The 22,096-nt window shown below is 37.1% G+C and overlaps 2 protein-coding genes across 3 annotated transcripts in view; one reads left to right on the forward strand and one right to left on the reverse strand.

The window, feature by feature from the left end:
- Positions 1-22,096, reverse strand: part of LOC149668197 (DNA (cytosine-5)-methyltransferase 1.S-like) — a 177,101-nt gene that overhangs the window by 45,569 nt on the left and 109,436 nt on the right. The gene's annotated exons all lie outside the window — the stretch shown is intronic.
- LOC149668202 (uncharacterized) lies at positions 10,621-12,186 on the forward strand. 2 transcript variants are annotated; one of them, XM_089841113.1, is made up of 4 exons: positions 10,621-10,761; positions 10,940-11,155; positions 11,728-11,886; positions 12,096-12,186. In XM_089841113.1, the coding sequence occupies exons 1-3, from the start codon at positions 10,683-10,685 to the stop codon at positions 11,877-11,879; spliced, it is 447 nt and encodes a 148-aa protein (XP_089697239.1). In that variant the 5' UTR covers positions 10,621-10,682; the 3' UTR covers positions 11,880-11,886; positions 12,096-12,186. The 2 variants fall into 2 exon arrangements, with proteins under 2 accessions (XP_089697239.1, XP_089697238.1); XM_089841112.1 differs by having other exon boundaries at positions 11,728-12,186.

Below are 22,096 nucleotides of genomic sequence, written 5' to 3' on the forward strand. Positions count from 1 at the left end.
CAATGATGAAAAAATATTTACACACATTTAATCCTAGGATTGTCAAATTGAGACTATATAATTGCCAGAAAAATAGTAAGCATGTGTTTCAATATTATATTTTTTTAAGGTATAAAAAAGGGAAGGGGAGTTTGTTAAATTAGTCCTAATATACTTAAAGATGCTTTTTAAAATTGGTAGTGATTTGTTGGTGTAGAATCTGCAGTTTAGTTCAGAGAGTTAATGAGGTGCCTTGTATTTCATTAGTGACATCTCCAATCCAGTTGATTTTAGGTTTTTTTCTATATTTATTACTATCGAACTCAGATGGCGTTGGGAGTTAATGTCATTAATTGTAGTTTTTTTACTGGTTCCATCGCGCTTGATTTTGTTTTGTTGATGTAAAATCTGCAGTTCAGTTCAGAGAGTTAATGAGGTGCCTTGTGTTTGGTAGCGACATCTCCAATCCAGTTGATTTTAGTTTTTTTTTTCTATATTTATTACTATTGAACTCAGAAGGCATTACTGCTTAACGTCATTAATTGGCAGCAATTTTTACTGGTTCCCTCGACCTTGCTTTGTTTGGCAAACGTCCGTTAAACAATGTAATATACCATCATGGTATATTAGCTTTAATTAGCTTTAAGGCGTTTTGATGAAAATTGAAATCCAACGTTAATCAGTTGGTATTTTAGAGTAACGAGTGAAGTACTTGAGGTTTAATCGAGTGGTGAAGGAGGGGGGATTTGGGGTATTTCACCACCCGCGGACACGGGGTAGTCAGTTCCTGTAGGGTAGGCATGCTGACAAGTCCCTTATTCCCTCAAAACTTTGTCGCCCAGAAGCTTGGCTTACAGGAGTGCGCCCAACTCCCAACATAGTCAAGCACATAATTTTAGTAACAATCCATTGCTGTTCTAAATTTTAACAACGTTGAGGCAACTTTTTGCCCGGAAAAGGTTGTTTTGCGAATCTATAGCTGTTATGAACTTCTATTGTGTTGATAAACTTGTAGGCGCGGCTTGCCAAACCGTAACGTAGTTATATAGGGAAACCAAAGAGTTGACATGTATTATTTGGCCTTGATACAGCTTGATGTTCTATAGACACTGACTCAAGCCAATAGAAAGATTATTTCTTTGAATATCTTTGCTGTTCTTAATCCAAAGACGCTTTCACTCTTTGAACACGCCAGTATAAAGTGTCTGTTATTTCGGTGGAGAAGTTGAATATATTTCTTGATTTGTCTATCGAAGTCTTGTTGCGGGTTTTTTTCTAATGATGATGATCATCATATTTTTGAGCTGTGTAGGTTTAGTCTTTTATTATACTGGTAATAGCTATGATGAATTATTTTTCTGTTGAAGCTTAGCATGTAGTTGTACGAAATTAGTCTTTAAATTGTATGTTTCAAACTTGAAAATATACACTGCTTGTAGTATTTATTTCGGAATAATTTTGATCTTCGTTATATTAGTTACGTAAAGGGGCGGGGGTTGAAAGAAAACTTTACAATTTACTGGCAATTATATGTTCATTTAAATATAAGATTTTGAGGGTCTATTTTTAAAATTTTGTCACGCAACTCTTAACTTTAAGTTTGGAAACAGTGCTGCTAGAACATGGCAATTATTGTTTTGCGCGTGGGTTACCAAAGGGACAATGAAAAGGTTATTAATTTTTGGGGAAAAAAAAATATTCCAGAAGGCTTTGCAAATTGTACCCCTGTTGGATTTACGCAATGCAATCTGCCACGCAGACTACCCCAGCTGGTGAGAAACACAAAGAGACTATGCAAAACTTCCTGGAATATTAATTGGAAAAATGGTTTAGTTGTTTTAATTACAAGGGTAATGTCTATATATAATATTGGTAACCACAATTTGGGAAATAATTTTCACACTTTATAAAAACAAATTATACAACAATAGTAGGATATTAGTTATAGGACAAATTAATAAGTTCATATGGCTTTTTTTAAGCCTAACTATTAAATAGTTTAAAAATCAATTTTTGTAAGTGGTATCGGATTGGGTCGGGTACACATTATTGATAAGTTATAGAAAGAAAAGGTTATATTAATAGATAATATTTAAACATAAAAGCTTTGCTAATCTTTGATATTGTAACAGGATAATATTAGATTAGATTAATTTAATTTAATTTAATTTAATGTTTTTGAATGGTTTTAAATTGTTAATGTAAAAAAGTTATGGGCGTCTTAATTTAAAAAAAAATAGCGCGCTTAAAAGAGAAAAAAATGGAAGCTGCGAAACTGGTATTTAGAAAACTCTTTGAATATATTAATTTTAATAAGTATTTATTTAAAATTTGGATACGAGTGTCTAAATCTCAGTTCAAAAAATCTGTTCAATGTTAACTAATATGATGAGTTTATCTCAATAGTTTCACCAGCTTATTAAAGAATTATATTTAATCACATAGCATTACCAACAGGGGTTACGTTTTTAGCGTGTTTTTTACATAAAACACCATTGGGGCAAGAGTACTAAAAACCCTTCACTTGAAAATTCTAAAATTAATGCAAGAATCATCGCCCTTTTTTCGTAACAATAGCATGGCCCTACAATCCTCCCTCCTCTCCCTTTCACGGTTATTATAGTAGGCAACATCAAAATTACTCCAGAACCATCGTTAACCTTAAACTTGCTCTAGGATTAACAATCTTACCCAGTCATAAATTACTTTAAAGTGAATATGAAACTATTAGTATATCTTTGACAGATATGATGCTCCTTTCTGGTATGAATATTGAAATTTTGGACTTTACTCGGGGTAATTTTGATATGGATTCTTCAAGCACGTTAGATTCCCTTTAATGCGTCTGGACTCTTTCCAAGAGCAGAACAGTGACGTCAGTCAAGTTACTGACGAATCTCTCCCTTTTTCTGATCATTGTATCACTGACCTCGTACCAGCCGTTGTCTTTTCTCACAAAGTTCACATAATGTCCCTCGGCCAACGATTCACCTTTATGAATAATCACCCCTTTAGTTTTAAAAAGCATCTTACTCATAGTGACATTTTGATTTTCAAAACTTGATATTTTGGTCGAAATCTTAATTGGTCGACCATCTTTGTAATCGCCACGGAGAAGACACAAAAATACGTACTTCCCGCTGGATATCAATACATCACGCTCTTGTATTTTTGGGTTGTTACAAAATACGCATGGCACCTCTGTTAATCTCATCCTTTTTTCTAGAGATTTCCAATCAATTTTATCTCGGTTTTCTAGTGGAAGATTGAAAATGTTGCTTTCAACAATATTCTCCGAATTTTGTTCAACTTGACAATTGGGGCATTTGGTAACGTTTCGCGACTTTGACCAAAAAAGATCTTTCAGAGCTTTAGAGTAATCGGCTTCCATTTCTTGACTTAGTGTCGTCAAAAGGACCATCAAAAATTCACTGGCGTCTTGTTGATCGTTTAGCGTAAAATGATTTCCGACAGCCATTCTCAGTTCCAACCCTTTACGACTGAAGCTTCCTTGAGAACTCTCGATGTCGTTTATCGTGTTATGGAGGCAACGTAAAACTGGTTTTTCAACGAATGATCCATTGTAAGATTTAACCAATTCTCTTAATTCCGGCACTAATAAGAGTAGTTGCAAAACGCTATTAGAATAGCACGTTACTTGGTCATCGTTAGCTAAACCCTTCAAGGGCAAACTATCCAAACTCTGTTGGGTTTTCCTTTTCTTCTTCGGTGTTTCTGCACATCTCTCTTCCTCGCCTTCTAAAAGGCTTTTAGATAGTGTAGGCGCACTTCTTTTCCTACCTCGACTTTCTTTCAACTCCGTTATTTCCAAAAGAGGCAGATCTGGCCTATATTTTTTGCGAAGCCTGTTATACTCCATAATGGCTCGTCCATCCACCTTAATTTTAGTCGGATCGAACTGTAATAGATGGAGTCCGGCTAAGGACGTCACTCTCGATAAAGCCACGTACGCCATGCCAGTTCCGAATAAATTCGGACCCAAATCCATAATGGCGCATTTTAAACTCATGCCTTGGCTTTTGTGTATCGTAATAGCGTACGCCAGGATGACGGGAAACTGGGAGCGTTTAACGTAAACGTTTGCCATGAGCAAAAATTTGACGCAAATTTTCTCAACTAAAAAGTCAGTGTTAGCGTCATCGTTATTCGGTTCGCGATCTACTCTGAGAAAAATACCAGTAACGTTTCCTTGTTCGTCCTTCTTGAATCCAGTTACGAAACCCATCGTACCATTTACAACGCCTTTTTCAAAACTGATATTCCTTCTGACCATTATTCGGCAGCCAACGCAAAGAACTAACTCGCTCTCCAAACCGCCTGTTTTGGACGGTTCGTTTTGTAGCCCTTGCAGTCTCCTGAGAATGTTTTTATTCATTTTTTTCCCATAGTCAGCGAGTCTATCCTGACAACGAATGACTTCAACTTTCTCGCCGTTTTTTCGCAGCATATCAAAGTTGAATTTTACGCACATGGCTAATTTAGGCATCAAACAAATTGGGTGAAACCCTTCATTGGACAGCTTAATGAAAAGGTCCATAGCCACCTCGATGTTTTGACCTCCCTCAACCAATCTAGTTCCTAAGGTTGCAACATCAGCTTCGGAAATATTTCCAATTCTAACTCTGCTTAGAATGTCGCCGTAACTTTGGTCGTTGGCTTGTCTAACATTTTGCGTTAGTTCATCGTATTTAAAAAACTTCCAAAGATCACTTCCTCCGATGCAATTGAATCTAAGTCTGGCTTCTTCGGAAGTGATTTTGATAAACGCGGGATTTCCTTGAACCGGTGGCAATTGGAAAAAGTCTCCCAAGACAAGAATAAATACAACTCCACCAAATGGTTGGTTCATTTCCCAAAATTCGTTCAGCCTCAAGTGAACGTGTGTCAGTAAAACCGATGAGACCATAGAAATTTCATCAATAATTAACAGTTTTAAATTACCCAAAGTTTCTTTCATAATGCTCATATTGTCCGAACTTAGGGAATGGTATTCGGCAATACGCCCATGATCTACCGGCAACATTAGTAATCTGTGTAATGTTACGCCATTAACATTCAACGCTGCCAAACCCGTTGGCGCGGCAATTGCCACGCTAGCAGGATTTTGAAAGCGTCGCCTTACGCCGTTGGCGAGAGTGTCGATAAGAAACGATTTGCCAGTGCCACCAGGTCCCGACACAAAAAGGCACTTGTTTCTACATTTTTCTCCCTCTTGGGAGAAGTGATCCATGATGCGATCATAAATTCGCCTTTGATCCGAGTTTAGTAACGCCACATTGTCAACATCAGTCTCGAAATTCATTTCCATGGCAGCTTCCACATCAGCCATCGCGTGTTCGGTTTCGATAACAATTTCCTTCCCTTGCAGCGCATTTTCATTGTCGTCACTTTCAGTCTCCGAGACTATGGTTTCTGGCTCTTTCGCCTTTTTAGAAGCCTTCCGTTTCTTTTCAACTTCTTTGGAAACCGAGAGTTTCTCGTGGTATTCTCTCATGTCTTTTAACACCGAAAGCGAGTTTTCGAAAGCATCGGCGTATGTTTCAAAATCGCCCAATAGTTCAGTTTCGTCACGCCACGGTTTGAAGAGGATCAGTAGAGCGTGACAATACTGTTCTTTCTCCTCTATCGGGTCGTGAATAAAGTGCTCTATTATGTACGGCTTAATTCTCTTTCTCATGAAACCCAGATTGTTTTTCAACTGGATTACATTCGCATTTTTCTCGACACCCTCAGAGCGCATCGCATAATCGTAAAACTGACCAAATTCCCGCAAACTAAGATTTTCCAAGCTGTCGGGACGATTCGGATATTTGTCGTCGACGAACCCTTTTTGGCAAGTGTCCGTGCTTTCGGGGTCAGTTTCCCTCAAACGCGCGAGTTCCTTGTAACCTTTCAAAATTCTCGATCGGTTTTCTTTTAAGTTAGTGTTAATAAATTTAGTGCTGTCGGACTTGTTGAAAAGGTCTTGGCCCAGCATCATATCGAGAGCTTCGTAAATTCCTATTTGTTTGCACGTCAAAGATTTCAATCTATAGGCAAATAATTTTTTGGACAAACTTTCGTTGCCTAACTCGGCAAAAGTTTGGTCCACGTCAGCCCGGTCTCCCTTTGTCACGTAAGCCGTAACATAGTTTGCCACTATTTCCGATTTGTCAGCGACAAATTGCAAATCCATGTTGGCTTTGGAAGCCAAAAGTAGCGTGGGATTGTAATCATTGATTAAAACTTCGTGCTGTTTTCTCGGCAAGTCGTACAGTCGTTTCTGCACCTTTTTCATTTTACGGTGACGAGTAACTGATCTAACAGAATTCATAGTGGCAATGTTTGTTACGTTTCGAGGGAAACCGTAACGACACACTTTCAATCCTTTTTTAGAATTTTTCACCTTCTTATAACAACTGGAGGTGCATTTGTGAGTTTGGAATTTTTTTACCAGCCGGTGTAGTTCCGGACTTACCGATGCTCTTGGCATCGAACACGTGACGTGTTTTTGCACGTAATCCAAAATAGTCTCGGTCGAAGAAGTTCCAATCTTTGGAGCGTCCTTGGCCCACAAAAGCATATGGTAGTGAGGTAAACCCCGAGATTGGTATTCAACCCTCCAAAAATGATGTTCTATCATGCCAAGAACTGGATTTTGCTTACACAAGACAAAGTTGTTTAACAGCGACCGCACTTTGTTGTGAAAGTGCAAATTGACGCTAAGTGGGTCCAAATTCAACAATTCAGCCACCGTCATCGACTCTACTCCTGGAACGTCTGAATTCACTTTTCTCAAGTGATCGTGCAGTTCCATATCATCGTACTCGGCCGGATTAAAAGTTAGAAGCCAGGTGGGAGGACCAAATTCCCGAATCATCGCTAAAACGTATCTAAGAACTTTATACCAGTAGTCCTTCGTTCCTCGAATATGACCCAAGAAAGTAGCTAAATTACTCTCAAGTTCTTTATCGCCAGATTCAACTCGATTGAGCAAATTTTCAACCCCAATTGGCATGGGTTTTTTAACACGAAGAACGTAGTTCAAACTGCTAGAAATCGCTTTCATTTCGCATTCTTGATAAGAATGGAACAAATAGGCGTAATCTCGTCTAAAAATTGGACTTTTGTTCAAAAGACGGGATAAACGATACTCGGTTTCCGTTATTTTGCCAAATGGTCTATCATCGTGCTTGCCAAAGCGACCCCGAGGGAACAAATGAACGAAGCTCATGTATTCAAGATTTTTGTCCCAAGTGCTAACCGGCTCGGCTTCGACGCGCTTCATTTGGTAAGCGCCAAGTAAATCTTTCGGTGGTTGAACGTTCACTGGATGAATAGAGTAATGATCGTACAGATCATTGGCTTCACCCTCAGATAGTTTTCGCAACAAAGCCTCGGGCTGTGTTAGAATTTTGTAGGCGTCGCCTGGTGCAAGGCTAGACTGATTTTCATCTTGGTCCTGCATGTTCGAAGCGTTTTGGTCACCTTGGACGTCGTGACTACTATCCGCTGGTCCTTCTGTTGGAAGCGCAGCGGAAGCACGTGTCAACGCATCAGATCCATCATTAATTAACGCAAGTGGATCTGTTACGCTCAGTAATTCTTCGGGAGTCAATGAATTTTCATTTCCATCAATTTCTTGCGTGCCACAAATATATTCCTCATTCATTGTCGAAATATCAATGTCTTTGTAAAAAGGGTTTATCTTTTTCAGCACACTGAATGCTTTCAACACTTTTTCGAGGCAAACAACCTGTTGCCAAACTTTTTTGTCCGCTGTGGGAACGCCATTGACCAAGATATGCAGTTCGTGATTTTTGGGCAATGTCTTGGGAATCATCTTCAAATTTTTCTCCACGGGTATTGGAAGATAAATTACTCTTCCCTTCAAAGCTTTAACCGTGCCAAACTGCATGTTGGAGTTGGTTTTGGTGCCTAACCGCACCACAGTGTGGAAGGCCTTCACAAGCTGAATTAAAACTTTCTCAAACATGTTTAAACTGGTGACATCTAGTGGAGGATTGTCAACCGCCAAGTTGTTCAGAAAACATCTGATGGGAACTTTACCCTTTCCCAAATCCGTAGCGCAGTAACGACATAGTAGCATGTCTGCTTCTCTCGTGTCGGAATTATTCATTATCCAACCAGCTCTTAAAATCAGATAGGCCTCGTTCTCAAAAACAGCTCTGTTTACCAGTTTTTCTACTGCTCTTAAATCAGATTTTTTCAGTAATCTTAAACAGCAGTCGCAGGGCGTATCGTGAAACTCGTTGGTGTTTAGCATTGCCCGAGCGAATTGATTCTCGTAAAGACTCAAGATTTGACTTTCATCGAGACTCGGCTGAGGAGCGTTAACGCTTCCTTCGGGAGCATCGTTTTGTTCCTTATTTAAATTTTTCCCACGTGTAGCAAGGGTTTTCCTTAATTCCGCCATGACATTCGTCACAGACTCGTAATCACCACTTTCAATTTCAGTTGAGATTTTAGTTAACGCGTTGAGTAACGCTTTGACGTGATAAATATTATTCAGAATATTTCTAATTCCCGAATAGTGAGGAGCCAGTTCAGCTAAAGCACGCAAATGACTTTGGCACTCTTCGCTATCAGCGCAGTAAGCAGTGTGTCCTAGGAACGGAACTATTCTCACCACTATTTCGTCCCCATCTGGTGGTATAGACACGTTTGATTTTTTGCAAAATTGTTTTCTTAATTCGCAAAGGTCCAAATCAGAGTCAAAAATTTTAGTCAAAGATTTTTCATTCGCATTGGCAACTGTGTTTACGAAAGCTAGTACTTTTGCAATGGCTCGAGTTCGAACATTACAAATATCACTGCATTCCCAATATACAGTTTTGTTTAAGGTTTCAATAAAGCCACCTTCATTGATCACAAAATTTGCTTTTGGATTCTTCTCTTCAGTTTCAACAATGTTGAAGAGATTCGTAACAACACCCGACTCATTAACTTGTAAAACTAATTCAACATTACTTGTTGCGTTATTGTTTTTCATGTCAACGATATTTCCCATTTCGTCAACAAACAATTCTTTAGTCGAACTGGTAGCACGGTCTCTCAGAACTTTTCTTATACTACCATCAGAATCCAATTTAAAAATTTTGCCGTAATGTGACTCATCGCCATTTTTCAATATTTTACCATTATTTCCAATCACATAATAGGTAGTTTCATGAAAATAGGCCTCTTTCATGCTACTGTGAAGCCTTTTCCCACCCACAACTTCTGTCAAATTGCCAGGGTCAATGGACCCAATTTCTTTGATTTTCTGAACAAAATCCTTAAATTCACTAACAATGCTCGTTAGTTGGGCGTGGTAAGCCGAATATAATTGCCTTTTCAAATGCAATATTCTACCAGCTAGCACTTGGCATTTTAGCTTGTGAGAGATAGACTTCGTGCGTTGTTTTTTAGTCTCACCGTTAAAAGACTCTGACGCCACCAGTCTTTCAGTTAGACGTTTGACTAAAAACCTTTTATAGCTTTCGGCTATAATTTTTTTGTTTTTCGTTTTGAAAATCCCCGCATTGAGGAGCTTTTTCGCAAAACCAAATTTATCTACTTTAGTTGGTTTATGTTTGGGTTTTAATTTTTTTGAGCAAAAAGCAACATTAGTGGTGCCACCTGGTGCCATAGCCCTTTTACAACCTTTTGCTGTACCAAGCGCAAGTTTACGCTGAACATAGTTATTTGCATTTCTTCTCTGAAAATTGTCTTGGTTTTTCAAATAACATTCCTTATTCTTAACTCGCTTAGCTTTCTTTTTTTGCAAAGCTTTACTGTTAACTAACAGTTCCAATTTATTTTGGGCTCTTTCTTTTTGCATTGCTAAGCATTTATTTTTTCTCTTTATTTTCTCCCGACAAAACATTATGAAAATTTACGAATCGCACAAGAAAGCAAATCTTATTCAACCCCTGCAGAGTTCTAGTCAGTACAAGCAGTACCGTATTTGACACAGTTTGCAATGGGTCACAAGGAAACCTTAATCCCACACTGGAACTTGCAATTTGGATACACAAAGAGATCCAATTAATGGGAACACAGAGAACCCAATTAATGGGAGCACAGAGAACCCAATTAATGAGAGCACAGAGAACCCAATTAATGAGAGCACAGAGAACCCAATTAATGAGAGCACAGAGAACCCAATTAATGAGAGCACAGAGAACCCACTTGCCAAACACAAAGAATTGGCTGAATAAAAGGTACACAGGGTACCTTTTAGGCGCACAGAAAGAACCCAGTGTCAAAAAAAAAACTTCTGACAGAATTGCAAATTGTAAAAAGAAAAAAAAATACAATATAAATTAATGAAGATAATATAATTACAAGAGAAAGTGAAACCTATTAAGACTAAGAATAAATAAGACAATTTCACAATCTGAAATGAGAACAAAAGTTATTGTACAATAGGAACATAAAAAAACCAAAAATACTTAAGTTTATAAATCATATAAAACCTTAAAAATTAAGATTCGTGGCAATTAATATTCTTTTACAAGTCTTCGGAATTGTAAGAGAACGGAACGACGTGGAAATTGTAACAATTCCCGCCAAAAAAGAAGCCAAGAGAATAAGCTTTTTTAATTTATTGCCCTCTGGAGTCTGGAACAGTAGCATGGAGCGATTATAGCTGGAAACGTTTCTGTAAAATCGTGCTATCACTCTAGTTTAATTGCTCTATGGTACTTCCCCTAGCCCGGGGAATATTTTTGGCGGGAAAGTACTATTACTTGTTAAAGCAAGCCGTTTATCAACCTCGTAAGTATGTTTTAAACACAATTTTTAATAGTTAAAATTATTAATTAACGGGTTTTGAAGCTAAGTCATAAAATTTGAAGTTATAATGTTTAAATTTATTGTCAAACTTTAAACTAGATAGAAAGTAATTGATTGTAAACTATTCAATAAAATTTCTTGTTTGTCGGTTTGGGCTTAGTAATGGAAGGCAAAAACATTAAAGTAGTTAATGCCTACTTTTACGGCGGCGGCGGCGACGGCGGTCGCGGACGGGGCGGCCAGGGCGGCCGTCGCGGACGGGGCGGAGGACGAGGCGGCGGACGAGGTGGCGGTCGCGGACGGTGGCAATGGGTCCGCACTTGCTACAAGTGCAAGAAGGCCGGCCACATAATGCGGGAATGTCCGCAAAACGGAGGTACTAAATATTTTCGATTGCTTTTCCCAGGGCTACCTAAAAACTTCTATGCACTTCGTTAAAAATCTCATTTAGGGAAACTAGTTTTAAATTTAATAAAATGTTATAGAGAGCTTTCAGTTGGAGCTGAGTCTCGTGACATAATTTACGCTGCCATATTGGAGGGTTTAAAGCAGGAATGAAGCCGAGACCACCCAATATGGCTCCCAGAAGACTTGGGTGGGTGTGACGTACTACTATCCCATCTGAAAGCTCCCTACTGAATTTAAAAAAGACAGTGAAGTTCCCTGCTATCCCTAGGTAGGCCTAATGCAAGCAATCTTAGTTAGAGCCCTTTATCGCCATGGCTTTCATAGCGTAATTTTGTTCTAATATTGGCAATGGGGTAGAAAGATATTCTATGGTATAAAAGTATCTAAAGAAAATGAGATATTAAACTGAAATTGTAGGACTGAGAAACTCTGCATGTAAGACCAAAATGAATTATAAAAAAGTATATCGCACCCAAACCAGCCAAAGTTGTTAAAGGCTCAAGCATATATATAGTTGTCTTATATACGGTTACATGATAGGTAATGCAACCACCACCACAACCACCACTACCACCACCACCACAACCACCACCACCCCAAGCACCACCACCACAACCACCACCACCCCAACCACCACCACAACCACCACCCCAACCACCATCCCAACCAACAATATGGAAACCTCACTGTAAATATTTTGTAAGTATTAAACCACATTTAAAAAAGTTAACACTTTTATTATATTGGGGCACAGGAAAAGAAGTTACTATTGGGGGGTTTTTTTTTTTCATTAATATCATGAAAGCCTAAGTTTTAAATATTTTTGCATTCTCAATTCTTTTCTTGAGTTTCAATTAAAAATTTTCATTGAAGATAATTAATATAATTTTTCTTATATTTTTTTGTAGCATCATCACCATATTAATTTTCATTCAATTTCTTGTCAAAACATTTATTAATATTGAAGCATTTAACAAAATAAATTAATTTCATCCAAAATTATTGCATTCTTTTTAATTCATTTTAATGGACTAATATTCCATTCTTATTAATCCATTTTAGAAAATTTTCATTTCCTTTAAAATAATAAATGGTTACCCCAATCATTTGTTTATGCTTTGTAACGGGAGAAATGGTTTCCCAACCATTTTGTAATACCTTAAACTTAAGACACTTTTGACCCGCAATTACGTTATTCCTTGACTTAAAAATGGTTATCTCTTGAACCAAATAATTTTTTTCATCAATATTCATCTATTTAAATTTAAATTATTAAAATTTATTAAAATGGATTAATTAGAACAGTCCTTTAAAGGACCTTTCTAATTAATCCATTTTAATAAATTTTATCCCTTGAACTTAAGAAAATGTTTCCCAGTGATTTCTTTATCCCTTGAACTTAAGAAAACGTTTCCCAGTTATTTCTTTATCCCTTGAATTGAAGACTCATTTTCCCAGCCATGTTGTTATTTTTTAAAAAATTCAATTAACTTTCCCATCATTATTCCATTCTTTTTGATCCATTTTAATAAATTAATGTTCATTCTAATTAATCCATTTTAATAAATATTATCCCTTTAACTGAAGAAAAGGTTTACCAGTCATTTCATTACCCCTTGAACATAGGAAATGATTTCCCTACCATTTTGTTATCTTTTGAAAAAATAAACTAACTTTTCCTTCCTTAGTCCATTCTTTTTGATTCAAAACCATTTAGTTTTCCAGTTATCTAAAAAATGGTTGACCCGTTTGAAGCTACAAATATATTTCATAAAAACATTTTCTTATCCCTTTAACTCCTATTAACAGAAATAAACAATTTATACTAATATGAATGTATCATTAATTGCTGTAAGGGACCGTCCATAAACTACGTCACACTCTTATGGGGGGGAGGGGGTTTCTAAATTTGTGACTGTCCGTGACAAGGGGGAGGGAGGGGTTCTTCGATGCGTGACGTCACATTTAGCATTGATTTTGTTACGAAGTCAGTAAGAGGCCGATTGGCTCTCTAATGTTATAGAAGAAGAAGAAAGACAACATTCCATAGTCCACCGTTACAATAATTTACCAAAATTGTTATTCCATCATCGCTTAAATAGTAGAAAATTTAAGCAATTATCTACTATTTACCCCTTTATATAGCCAATTTAAATAGCGCATTTAAAATAAACAGCGTAAACTCTCTTATGTCTCTGTTTATTCACCCCTATTATTTGTGAGGATGAATCAAATCCCCCTGCCGATTGAAATGGTTTCGATTCTTTGGCAAATTTTCTAAATCTCAAGCTCGATTAGTCTGTTTTCGGTGACAGTGTCGAAACCTAAAAATTGTGCCCCTTTAACTAAGCTTTATGGAACTTTTTTGAAGCTTATAAAAAGCTCATCCAGACATTAAAATTCTAAAGGTTAATCAGAGGGAAAAAGCTTAAAACGGAAGAGAACTTCGAATTTTCAGCCGAGCAAAATATTTCTGAGAGGGCGGCATATCACTCAAAAAATTAGTGAAATTAAATTTGTAAATTAAGACAAATCATAGTGCGGAGGGGGGGGGGTTAAAGAAATGTGACGTGGTTTTTAGGGGAGGGGTCTGAGAAAAGCGTGATCTGGGGGGACGGGGGGGGGGTTAGAAAATGCTTTTTTTCGCGTGACGTAGTTTATGGACGGTCCCTAAGCAAATATTAATAAATGAAACAATTTCTTTATCAACTCGCGTTAATCAATTTCTTCAATCTTCATAACTCAATGAAATTTTGTCGAATTTTAAAACAAATAAATGGTGTGGTTTCGATTAAACAAACGTTACTAGATGGTCCCGTAGTCCAAGAGTGGGGTTGACAGGGTTTATTTGTTTATCAGTGTGTAAAGGGATTTAATTAGCCTCTATGCCTAATTGCTAATTAAGTCATAATTGTCCAATTGCTAATTCCAATTCAATTAGTTGCCAGTTAATTAGCACAGCTCTGGTTTTTTTGGTGACACGGTTTTGTGATCGTGCGACTTAATCAATAATTTATTCTACCAGCAATTTGACAAACAATTTATCTTCGTAGCAGTTATCAGTGGCACCTGGTGAGAATTAAAAACAGGCTATTGCTTATTGTTTTCTTGGGCAATGTTAAAATAATCATTATATAAATAAACTGGTCATCGTTTAATTTTTTCTTAGGTAACTAAAAATAAGCACTAAAAAAATAATAAAAAATTTAATAGTTACCCAACAAAAATGATTGGAAGAGTCTGAATAAAAAATATTAATTGGTTTGTTGACAGGGTTTAGTGATCGTGTGATCTCGATTAATTTACCAGCAATTTCAACGAACAAAATGATGTACGTATTTGTTATCATTGGCCGGTGACACCAGTTTAGAAACCTGTTAACAAACTCTTATGCGTAGAGTTTGCAAAAAGACATGAAATTTAGCACTTAAACTTAATTTTTCTCAAAATCCTTAAAAATGGTCCTAGAAAAAGGTTTAAATTTTCATATGCAAGGCCTAATACCGTTTTGCTTGACTGCATGTCGCCGTCAAATTCCTTTTAAAGCCTAAATCATACTAGTATCCACCCTTGATTTTCATTTCGTAACACACGTTGGATTCGTAAACCTCGACGCGCACAACGATTAGAAGCATTAAAATGCAAACACAACAACACACTGAGCGCATACATTTAAAACAAAAAACCCTCCTTATACATTAAGAGCAGTATGAAGTCATATCTGAGAGAGCGATAGTAAATAAAATTTCTCACTACAGCTGTTTTCAGGCTGAAGCGACCGAAAGACGGCGGTAAAGAAACATTCTCCGGCCCATTAAAGGGAGGGAACGAAATTCAAATGCAAGGCGCGTCCCATCAACAAACAACATTGAATTCGTTTTACACAATTATAATATTGAAATTTTATACATTTAAGTAATATTTAAGAAAACAAGTCTAAACTTAAGTACGACGATACGAGAAGGCGAAGTAACGGGCAACGAGAGGTAAACATTTTTTTAAACGGCAAAAATTAACGGAAAGCCAAGGCTTAGCGCAATTTCACCGCCTTAAAAAAAGTGCCAAGTTTAGAAATAGATTGTGGGACAATAAAAAGGTGGAAAATTATGAAATTAGGCTTATATTAAAGCTTGAAACCTACTTTATATTATATTTAAAATCCATCCATGAGCAAATCCTCCAAAAATATGAAAATGGCAACGAAAAAGGACCCACTCTCAAATTTTTTTCCCCTTAAAAAAATGGCGGCCACAAACGGGGTAATTTGTCACGGCGGCAATATTAAAGCAGTCTTATCTCACTATCGATAGGCCATTTCAACCAAAAGGCATTATGAAAAAACAATCGGATTATTATGACGCAACTATACGTAAAAAAAGGCCAATATTGGTCGCGCTGATATTTACCAATAAAACAGCGTATCCATGCTAAAATATCGCAGATTGGGGTAGTTATTAAAATTTAAAATTAAACATACTTAAAATTAATTTTTCTCAAAAACCTTAAAAATGGTCCTAGAAAAAGGTTTAAATTTTGATATAAAACCGTTCCCAAACGTAACAAACGAATATTTCATGTCAAAAAGGTGGCCACAAAATGGCTAAATTTGAAAAAAACTCCATGTTATTTCTATGGGAAAATTTAACTTTTTCACCAAAAGGGCTGATTAATTTTATGGAAATGAAAACCACCCTTAGCAACTTTATTTTTTATACAATAAACTAATGGGTGGATCTTCTTGAAATTTTAACCACATATTGAGGGCCCGAATTGTAGTTCTGTGGAATTTTTTCAAAGCAGTTAATACGATACAAAAAAAGTTATAACCAATCAAAAAACCATCCTTATACATTAAAGTCGGTATGAGGTCTTATCTAAGAGAGCTATCGCTCTCCTAGAATATTGCAATGGAAGTAGTGATACTGAAGAGCAAAGTCGCAAATTGCCACCTGCAGTAAGTATTTTGTTGAAAAAGTAATTGCTGGAGTTTGGATTTGTTTGTGTTGAAGGGTCTGTAAGGAAGGGATCGGAGGGTTTTCTAAATATTGATTAGACACGTGACTGGGGAAAGGGTGGTTCGAAGAATTGGCGCTGCAATCTCGCGGAAACCAGGACTAAGCGTCCAGTCTCATTCTTCCGTCGAGTCTTTGTATCTTGGCGTCACGTCACTCACGTGGTGCCTGTGAATTTTTTCAAATAGTTTTTTCCCATCCTTCCACGCTTGCTTTACAGACCCTTTAAAAATTAATAAAACGTTACTTTTAAAATTTTTAGAGCCCCACAAAGAAGAAAAATGTCGAGGAGAAAAAGATAATTCCTAATTTGTAAATCTTCATACTCTATTGACGTCGAACTATAACTTTTTTATTGCCTATTCATTTTAAGCGTAAAGGTACTGTTAAACCCATTGGCAAGCCCAAATTTGTGACGAAATCCAAAAGGAAGTACTATTCGCGGATCAATGTACGAGGAGAAATTGTTAGTGTAATTACATTAAATTTACAGGGTTGCCACGGGGTCAGGGGAAACCTGGAAAAGTCAGGGAATTTAAAAATGGGCAGAAAAGTCATGGAATTTCATTTTAGTGGGTAAAATTTCTGGGGATAAGCCTTTATTGAGAGAGTAATGAAAGTTCTCCTCATCCTCTCTTAAAGGCCGACTTCCCACGAAAAGGGTTCTTACGAACTGAAAACCGAGCATCGAGAGTAACAATGGGGCGACCGTGCCGATTTTCGAGCTCATGCTGAGACCAAATTTTGAAGCGTTCTTACTAACTGAAAACCTTGCAAGGAGGGTTCTTACGAACTGAAGATAAACAATAGAGGGTCTCTTAATATTTTTCCCCCAAATTTTGCATCCATCTGACGTAAAACTAGGGGTTCTTACTAACTGAAAACCGTGCAAGGCGGGTTCTAGCGAACTGAAGATAAACAATAGGGGATCCCTCGGCTCTGACGGGAACCGATAGGTTCGAGGCTTATTGATATCCGCGCCTAGGTCGATTCTATTCGAAGTGAAGATCAACAAAAGTTGCTTCTATAATCGCGCTTTTAAAATTTATTTCGAGAGAAGGGCTATTGTATATTATCACAGAACAATTCTACTTCAAGAAGGCGTGTTATTGGTATTTACAGGTTGCTCCTGCTACAGCAAATGTCCCGTAACCGCTTTACAATAGAGTAGTGTCGGTAGAGGGGGGAGTAGACTGTGTATCCCTCCCTCCAGGCGCGCTTTTGTAAGAGGGGATACTGTACGCGCCTGGTAGGGGGGATGACACTTAGCTAAGAGATAGAAGGATATGACGTTTGCATACGTAGAACTGACATTACTCTAATAGAGAACGTCGCCACCTAAAAACCTCGGTCCTTCTCTAAAGGATAAATGAAAGTATTTTTCTTGTACCGAAAAGAGGGATGGGAGGCATTCCTCCCTCCCGCGTCTCTCCGCATAGACACGGTGGAAAGAACTTTATAATATGGACTATTTCTTAGAAGAATTCTTGTATTTGTTGAGGTGTCAAACTATTTCGCGCCTTTTTTATACTTGAAGCGAAATAACTAATTTAATCTAAAGGCCTTCCCGGATTGTTTCGGCACCATGAAGTTTATTAAGAAAAAGAAACTATGGTTAATAAAACGCAAATTTATTTAATAAAAAAGACTAAATTAACTTGAAATAAACGCGAGTTACAAATTTTCCTCTCGCGACTCCTCGACCCGTACCTTGTGGAAACCTCTATTGAACTGTCCTTTTTGGCGCCTTTTTTCTCCGAATTTTCTTTATCTCCCACGATGTCGAGCCCCTCTTGTAAAAACCCATGAGTCACTAAGTTGACCGGGTCTTTCTTAAAAGTCCCAAAAAATTCCAAAACAAGATGAACAAAACCACAACTACTTCACAATTCGTTACAAGGCGACGCGTGATTCTCATTGTCTCTGAGCGAGGGGCTAGTCATTCGTCAAAATTTTGTACACCTGATTTCTGAACTTTTATGTGAATTCCGTTGATTACTGATTGAATTCCTTGATTTCTGTGATTAGGATTATTTTAGGTGATTTTCTTTACACTGTTTTCCCGTTATTGCCGCAGATTACTTGTGATTCCTATTTGAATTTCAACGAATTCCGTTGATTTTTTTGGTGAATGCCGTGATTACCACTGGATTCTTCGTGAATTACGATTATTTCTATCTGAACTGATTACGATTTTTATTTTGGATTTTCGAGTTCTTCAATTGATTATGTGTGATTATTTCACGAAATGTGTGATTGCCGAGGTGATTACAAAAGATTACAAGTAAATCATGTGATTATTTCTGAATTTCTCAAGATTTCTCGTGATTTCCAGTGATAATCGGAGATTTCTGATTACCTTTGATTACCCACAAGAATGATTTTGATTACACTCTTAAAACTAATGGGTTGAATGAGTAGGGCTATTTGAATTTTTACTACAATTTGGTAATAAAATAACCCAGTAGCAGTTGAATAAATCTTTCCTGGTAGTTTGGAATAGGGTTGTTTCAAAACAAAAAAATGTGGTTATTGCAGTAACCCAAATTGGTCATTTGCAATTTTAGGCAAACCAAGCATACAAATTCACGGTATTGAAGACTAGATGGATGTTTAGAAAACTTTGCAATACCAGTTATTTAAGTAATATATAAACAATCATTTGAAATAATAATATAACAAGATGGCCCCGGCCATATAACGTTTTGCCTGGGCTAGCTAAATTTATTGTAAGGTGACCCCGGCCTATATACTTTACGGTTATTTTTTTATTTTAAATATCATTCCAATTATGAACCTACCTCGGCGCACAGCCGAGGAGTAAGACATCACGTGATCCTTTGAGAGGAAAATTCAAAAAGGGTAAACCCGAAAATACGGTTAGAGAGAGGCTCATACTACACACTAGACTAGAGATCAGCATTCAGCGTGGTTACTGTAGCTTTGACTACGGTTTGTTTACAATTTTTAACAATTTATAGGCCTAATAATGGTTTCGTTTAAGAAATGTTGTTACAAAAACTGTAGCCCCGATATTAAATTCATCCCATTCCGCAAACAAAACCAAATTGGACTGTGGACATATGTAAAAGATGGATTATTTCGTGCGGTTGAACTGATTTAACCACGGAAAAGATAAAAAGAACACATTATGTGTGCCCCTTGAACAACAGAGGTATCCAAATGTCTCGAATTATTGCGACAGCCACGGTAACAACAATACTTTATTATAACCATATTTATTATATTTCGGTGAATATTGAGAGGCGGACCAGGAAGGGAAATAAAGTTTTTTTAAACTGGACTAAATAACCTGGTCAATGACAGGGCACATCGTCTGCTAAACTAGAGAAGTGAATAATTAAAATATTGGAGATAATGTCAGTGTCCGAATTCAGCTGCCAAAGAAATCTCCTCCTACCTCTCCTAAGCTCGCTCATTGGGCAGTCCAAATCAAACTTAAGGTATTTCATTGACAGTGGCAGTTTTTGGGAAAAAATTAAGGGCTGTGGTGGGTTGAAATTTCCATGCAGACGCCATTGACACGTGTCAAAACATACACCAAATTTAAACTAGTATTTTTCGAACTCGGAAACCGTTCAGCATCATGAACTGGTTTATTGTCCGGTTTTATGCTTTCTTTTTCGAGACGAACTTAGCAGATTACACTTCGTCGTTGCTAACAATTTCCCATAGTTTTGAATTTGCCGCCAGTTTAAAACCTCAGAAAAGCGACATTTGTGAAATCCTAACTGCCACCCCCCTTTTATTCCTATCGCAAGGCCTGGTATTAGAGAAGGCAGTGCCTCGATCGATATTCTCTCATTACCATAATGCACGGCTAACTTATTAACGGGAAATTAACCATTTTTTTTTCGAAATTTTATATAGTTCTGATAGTTTTTCCAAATCTACATTAGATTACGAATTTTAGAGGTATAGCTAGTCTTAAAGGAGTTATACCCTTAAACAAAAATAAATAGGGGAAAGTGTCGGACTGCCATATTTTCCTGCCTTTGCCTTAGCTTGACATGCATTTCGAGACGCTCAAGCGCGCGAGAAGTGTTTAACCATTCAAATTTGAAGTTGATGATGTTATTCTTCCCGAAAATAACGCTCGTACGCCACCAAACGGGACAATTTGGCATAGGCGTATCTCAAGGAAGAGTCACAACCTCGGACCTCAGCGCTCTGTTCTATTTTCTTTAGTGTTATTTTCGCGTTTGAACGAGGTTAAAATTTGTTTAAAACGTTAGCACGCCGAAAATAAATTAAAAATGCCGCAAATCATCATTTATTTCAAAAAACTCATGGGTAAAATCCTTCAGAATTTCGTTCAAACTTAGGCCCTGGGGCTGTCATTATAAGCTAAATGGTTTTAATATTAGTAAATAACATCAATATTAGCAAGCTATATTAATACAATCATGTACATCATCAAATTAAATTGTGGTCATGGTTAGCCTCAGTCAAAAGCAACTAATGTAAAATAAAACCGCACTATTTCTTCACGCGCAATATCAAAAATCCATCGATAATCGGCTTTAAATGATTTTATTTTAATAATGTTAATTTATGTAGACATATTTAATATTGCAGTGAAAATTTATGATACTTGGGTTAAAAGCTTCCAAAAAGGAGCTACTGGTGACAAAGATCTATACACATCGCAGATGAATAAATATCATCTGAGAATTGATATTCCAATCTGATGCCATGAGTTTGATTTTGCGTAAAATCGAGCTGCAAGTTAGTAAGAAACGGATTCGCATTTTAGAGAGGATAGGAAACTTCACGCTGATTTTGGTAAGTTCACTTGATTTTTCTCGTTTAATGAAATCATAAGTTTATAAGTGATATGTTCCATAAGTATGACACCATCTATGTTTCGTAATGCTACTAAGAGACTTGCAGCTCGAGCTAGTTCGATAACGACAAGCCAGAACTGAATCTACACTCGGTGGTTAATTTTGTGGGATTTCCATCTAGTCCTATTTAGTCTGCATTACTAAGCCTTCGGCAACGACTTACCAGGCGTCTGTCGCTTTACCCTGAATCTATGACCTACCTCACTCATTTCATGACAAGCTCTGAGTTACCAGTGACAAACTTATGGCACATTATTTTCGCGAAAATGGTATATGGCGGGCGAAATTTCGCGATGATGGTAGATCGCGGTCGAAAAGAGCAGTTGTGAAAAACGGATAATTGAATTAAAATGTGCCTTCTAACTTGCCTATCTTATAATAATTAATTAAATGTAAATGATCCCGATTAGGAACTAAAATCTCATTCGCATGCGGAAAAAACCATTCGCAAACTGGTGGAGACAGTTTCTCGAAAATCGTCCTTTAAATTTTAGCCCTCCATCATTTAGTTAACTTGTTTTAGTTATTTTAAATTTCCCTTTCTTTGTTTTTAATTTTAAATTTTACTCCAAAAATTTTTTTTATCCTGTTCAAATTTTTATATACAACGGTACCTTATTAAATTAAAAATTTTACCATTGTGAAAATTTTGATTATCGTCCGAAAGGATTGGGAAGTTTGGCGAACTTCCTGTAAAACCTAGCTACACGCCCCCTCTTTTGTGAACTTAAAATTTGGGTGCTTGTTTAAGGGTATAGACAGGGTGTTCCCAAAACCCTAGGGAGCTATATATTATTTTCTTATGATTCCACCTTTAGATCTCGTATCAGCATAAAATAGCAGCGTGTTGAGGCGCGAGATTGACATTAACTATTACATTTACAATGGCTGCGTTCAGTAACCGGCATCAAAAACATCGATGACTAGAAGATGACATCGATGTCTTAAGCCTGGTTCACACCTGGCGAACGGAGAAGCGAATAGCCCGTCATGAACTGTTCGCTCGTCCGTTGGCCTATTCGGACATAG

Source organism: Phalangium opilio, unplaced genomic scaffold (assembly GCF_054372755.1).
Source record: "Phalangium opilio isolate 3A_F unplaced genomic scaffold, DU_Popi_V2 ptg000056l_1, whole genome shotgun sequence".
NCBI lineage: Eukaryota > Metazoa > Arthropoda > Arachnida > Opiliones > Phalangiidae > Phalangium > Phalangium opilio.

What these genes read in the sequence shown, in the direction of transcription:
- LOC149668202 (XM_089841112.1), top strand. Translation starts at nt 10,683, where the DNA reads ATGGTACTTCCCCTAGCCCGGGGAATATTTTTGGCGGGAAAGTACTAT. An exon ending in GCAAGCCGTTTATCAACCTC is followed by an intron (nt 10,762 to 10,939) that starts GTAAGTATGTTT and finishes GTTTGGGCTTAG; the next exon opens with TAATGGAAGGCAAAAACATT. An exon ending in GGAATGTCCGCAAAACGGAG is followed by an intron (nt 11,156 to 11,727) that starts GTACTAAATATT and finishes GTTACATGATAG; the next exon opens with GTAATGCAACCACCACCACA.